Source organism: Myotis lucifugus, unplaced genomic scaffold (assembly GCF_000147115.1).
Source record: "Myotis lucifugus unplaced genomic scaffold, Myoluc2.0 scaffold_276, whole genome shotgun sequence".
In the NCBI taxonomy this organism is placed as follows: Eukaryota; Metazoa; Chordata; class Mammalia; order Chiroptera; family Vespertilionidae; genus Myotis; species Myotis lucifugus.
The window spans coordinates 840,602-845,020 of record NW_005871324.1 but is presented as its reverse complement, the minus strand read 5'-3'; the positions used below and the strand labels follow the sequence as shown (position 1 = coordinate 845,020).

The 4,419-nt window shown below is 56.7% G+C and overlaps 2 protein-coding genes across 2 annotated transcripts in view; both read right to left on the bottom strand.

The window, feature by feature from the left end:
- Nucleotides 1-2,804, bottom strand: part of LZTR1 (leucine zipper like transcription regulator 1) — a 15,803-nt gene extending 12,999 nt beyond the window's left edge. Inside the window, exons 1-3 of the mRNA XM_006099520.3 lie at nt 2,508-2,804; nt 1,968-2,030; nt 96-152 (exon numbers count right to left, since the gene is read on the bottom strand). Coding sequence (XP_006099582.1) covers nt 96-152; nt 1,968-2,030; nt 2,508-2,707 — 320 coding nt within the window. The 5' untranslated portion in view covers nt 2,708-2,804. The remainder of the gene's footprint in view (nt 1-95; nt 153-1,967; nt 2,031-2,507) is intronic.
- Nucleotides 2,805-3,655: 851 nt separating this feature from the next.
- Nucleotides 3,656-4,419, bottom strand: part of AIFM3 (apoptosis inducing factor, mitochondria associated 3) — a 12,565-nt gene continuing 11,801 nt past the window's right edge. The window contains 1 exon segment of the mRNA XM_023763189.1: nt 3,656-4,023. Within this exon segment, the coding sequence (XP_023618957.1) occupies nt 3,984-4,023 (40 nt within the window). The 3' untranslated portion in view covers nt 3,656-3,983.

The following is a 4,419-nucleotide window of genomic DNA, read 5'->3' as shown; positions in this document are numbered from 1 at the left end:
CTGTCTACCGTTCCAGGAATGTGACTCCACCTGGCAATCAGGACCCCAAACAGTGTGGTCAAGTTCTAGGAGAAAGAACAGGGACCTGGACCCACCTGCACCAGGAGCAGTCCTTCACGTCAAACCGCAGCAGGTCGTTGAGCATCGTCTTCCTGAAACACAGCCAGGGAGAGGCGGGCTTGGTCCTGGTCTGCTCTGCGGGGCGTTGCCCAGCCAAGACCTAGCAGATGGACGCTGCAGCCCAGGAGGTGGGAGAGTTGTCCTAGGAGACTTAGCCAGGGCCAGACACCAGCTGACGCCTGAGGAACCAGAGAGGTGACCACAGAGGAAGCTCCTGAGCTGGTGCAGGCACAGGGGCTGCCTGCTGGGAGTCAGGCAGGACCGAAGCGTGACCCCAGCCACCCACCGCCTGTGCCTGCCCACACCTCAGGGAGGCCCCTCCCCTTCTCTCTGATCTTCCTGCCACCTCTTTATCACAAAGCCAGGGTAGCAACTACATTTTAAAGATACAATAAAATGATGGTGAATACACAGTGCAATATATAGATGATGTATTTTAGAATTGTACACCTGAAACCTATATAACTTTATTAACCAATGTCACCCCAGTAAATTCAATTAAAAATAAATAATAAACAACCAAAAAAGATAAAATAAAACAGAAAGCAAATCCACTGGCCATGACACCACCTGTTAATACAACCTGCATGTTACCACCCAGCCCTGTCACTAAGAGGGAAGAAGGGTGTCAACCCAACAGGAGTCCAGCACCCCCTGCCTAGCTCAGTCTGCACCAGATGGCTGAGCTCTCCACTTCCATTTACAGAAGAGGAAACAGCCTGGAGATAAAAGGACCCGTCTGAGGCCATGCAGCCAGGAAGCCAGGAGCTGGGAAGCAGAGTGTGACAGTAATTCCCCCCCCCTCCCATTTGCCCCTCCTCCCTGACCTTCGATGCCCCCTCTTCCCCCCCCAACGCTACAGGCCATCTTTCCTTGTACCCAGTCCGTCTACAAAGTTACAACTGTATTAAGACAAATTTGTATTGTTTCTCAGTGTCACATTGTAGCAAAAATAGTTCTGCTTGTTGCTCCACAGTTCACTACAGAACACTTCCCCACCCACCGCTGTGCTGGACATCAGGCATTTCCAGTTTGGGGGATTCTCACGGAATGTCTTTCATTCCTTCATGGGACAAACACCTGTCAAATTGTCTGGGTGCTGGGATACAGGCCTGCTCTGGAGAAAGACAGTTAACAAAAGACCCTGTATGCCCTGGGACCAATGGAGCCGGGAAGAGGGTGCAGATGGTCCAGGTGGTCGGGGAAGGCCTTCACTCACAGGTGATTCAGAGGAAGAGCAGGAGGGGAGAGCAGCAAGGCAAAGTGCCTGGCAGGGTGGCAGCGAGGGCTGACGTGTTTCTTTCAAGGCTCTGTCCACTCGGTCAGAACAAGAGGGGAAATTTCTGTGTCCGGAGCATATGCTACCCATGCTGTGCTGAGGGGCCTGAGGGCAGGGAACCTTACCAACTGGGAAATGGAGGTTGAATGCTTGGCTAACATTTGTATAGGCCAGTGGTTCTCAACCTGTGGGTCGCGACCCCTTTGGGGGTCGAACGACCCTTTCACAGGGGTCGCCTAAGACCATCGGACAACACATATATAACTACATATTGTTTTTGTGATTAATCACTATGCTTTCATTCTGTTCAATTTGTAACAATGAAAATACATCCTGCCTATCAGATATTTACATTACGATTCCTAACAGTAGCAACATTACAGTTATGAAGTAGCAACGAAAATAATGTTATGGTTGGGGGTCACACAACATGAGGAATGTATTAAAAGGGTCGCGGCATGAGGAAGGTTGAGAACCACTAGACAGTAGTGGAACTGCAGAAGCCTCGTCCAAACCACCATGTTTGTCCCTCCCTGGTCCAAACACCCTACTGCTCCGACTCACTCACCCATTGTCTCCACCAAATACGTAGATGGCATCTTTATAGGCCACAACTGTGTGCTTGCTGCGCCTGGAAAGAAAAGAGGGGTGGGTAGAGATGAGACCAGGACCCTCCCTCCGGGGGGCACCCAAGAAATAAGACCAAACACCGGGGCTGCCACAGAAGTTGGATAACACCTCTCAGCTATCAAGATGAACAGAAACCCCTAAATTCCACCAGTACCCCCCCGCCAAATAACCCTGCATGTGGGGACCCTGTCATTGTCCTAGGACTCTCTGGACTCCTCATCCCACTGCAGAGCACCTGGGACCTCAGCTGGAGACCCACAACATGACTCTGGTGCCTGACCCCTGGCCACCCCGCTCCGCTCCGGGACTCCCTCAAAATCCCCGCCACTGCCCCGGGCATCGCCCAGGACACCACCACTCCACCCCCCATTACCAGATCCCGCTCCAGGACACCGTGCCCCAGCCTTTTCCCTGGAACCCACCATGAAACCCTCTCGGGCATCCTCCCCACCCCCAAGATCCTGGACCCACGCCGTACCGAGCCCCCACGAACTCGTCGCAGGGCGGGAGGCGCCGCCAGCGATGCACAGTCTCGAAGGGCCCGAAGTTGAGCGTCAGGTACTCGACACTGTCCGAGCAGCTGTGGTCAAAGTCCACGCTCGGGGCTACCTTGGACCGCGCGCCGCCTGCCAGGGCCCCGGCCCCAATCGGGCCCCCCGAGCCGCCAGTCCCAGCCATCCCGGGTCCACGCCAGATCGGTCACCCGGTCCGCGGGACTCGCAGCCACCGCCCTGGGCCGCCGGGAGGGACTACATTTCCCGGCGTGCACTGGGACAACGGCGCAGCACTTCCGGCTGGTGCCACGCTTTGGTCCGTCGGCGTTTCCTGACAAGCCTAAAGCTCATCGTGGCCCAGCTGGCGGGCGCAGCACCTGGTACCCGAGGTTGTGGGAAACAGTCCCCACGGAGTGCGGGCACCCGATCCCCAGCCCCGTCCGACTGCACTTCCCCGACGCCTGCCCTGCCACACGCCGTCCGGAGAGCGGCCGCTGTTCCCGGCATGCCTTGTCTGCGCGGGGCTCGGCCGTGATCGTCCGCCGCTCCCGGGGTCCCTGGTGGACGGTTCCGAGCTCGCAGCGGCCTCCGCCGGCAGCCAACTCTTCCCCTTCCTGCTTGGGACCCCAGCCCGAACCTGCCGCCGCGTCTACCCTCCTTGTTCTTATTGGCTGAGAGGCAGCGTAGCGCAGAGGCCCTGGATTCTTATCTCTTAACAGCAGAGCCTCAGTTTCTTCACCTGCGAAATGCGGCTTTGGAAAGCTCTGGCTGCCTTGAGAAGCTTGAGGTCTGTCTCAGGACCTAGCTCCTACAGCCCTAAGTGGGCAAATGCCCGCAAACTGCCAAACGCGTGCTGCCTCTGAGCGCTGAGAAAGCACGCCCTGTCTCAAGCCCTTTGCACCTGCAGTCTCTTCTACCTGAAATGCCCTTCCTTCAACACCCAAAACCAAGACGCTGGTTGGAGAAGCCCTTCCTAACCCCCGGGGCAGAATCAGTTGCTCCCTCTCCTGGGCACTCAGGGGCCAAACTTCCTTGGTGTGGCCCTGAGCAATCTATGGTTGTGCCTGTCTCCCTGTCATGTGCTTTCTCCCCCATGAGTGTCTGCCCAATTACAGTGGAAGTCACACAGATCTGCAAATGTGTGCGTTTTAATTTTGAGATAATGTCTAATATGTTGCAGGGTCCTACAGGGGATCAGTCCCAATAGAGGGAGATGAGGCAGGGCCTGTCCCACCTCCGCTGCCAGCCATTGGTGGCAGTCGAGGCCTTGGGTGGTGAGCATCTCTTGGAAACAGTGGAGGCCTCTTTGGAGGTGAGCCAGGCAGCTGACGGCAAGCACTGGAAGGGCTCAGGTTCTGCCCTGGGGGATCCTGGGAAATTGGAGGTTGGCACCTGCCCCCAGGGCTTGGTCTCTGTCCCTGGTGCCCGAGCATGCCTGCCCAAGTCTGCTGCATGCAAGCTCAGGATCCTTTCCCTGTGAGCCAGGACATGTCGCCGGTCCTGCAGGAAGGAGGGGAGGAGGAGTCAGGGTGGAAGAAGAGCGCAGGCTCCCCACTCAGCACCATGAGCAGCTGGCCCTTGAGGACAGCAGGGGTCTGGTGTGCAGCAGGGATGTACTTGGGTAAAGGGGAAAGCCCATCAGGTGCAGACTCTGGGCTGAGTGGGGAACGGCTCGGAATGGTGAACAGGAAGGCCAGGGCACACGTACTTGCTGTGCAGCAGAAACAGCCTTTGCGAGTGCAAGAGGGAGAGACAGAGAAGGCCAGGGAAGAGCATGTCATTTATGTCCCCTCTTGGTGGTCCGTTGTTGCTAGTCTGAAGCCTACCCCCTTCCCATGGCCTCCAGGCTTCCCCCAGTCCCTGGAGGCTCTTAGTAGGCAGGTCAAACCTACAGGG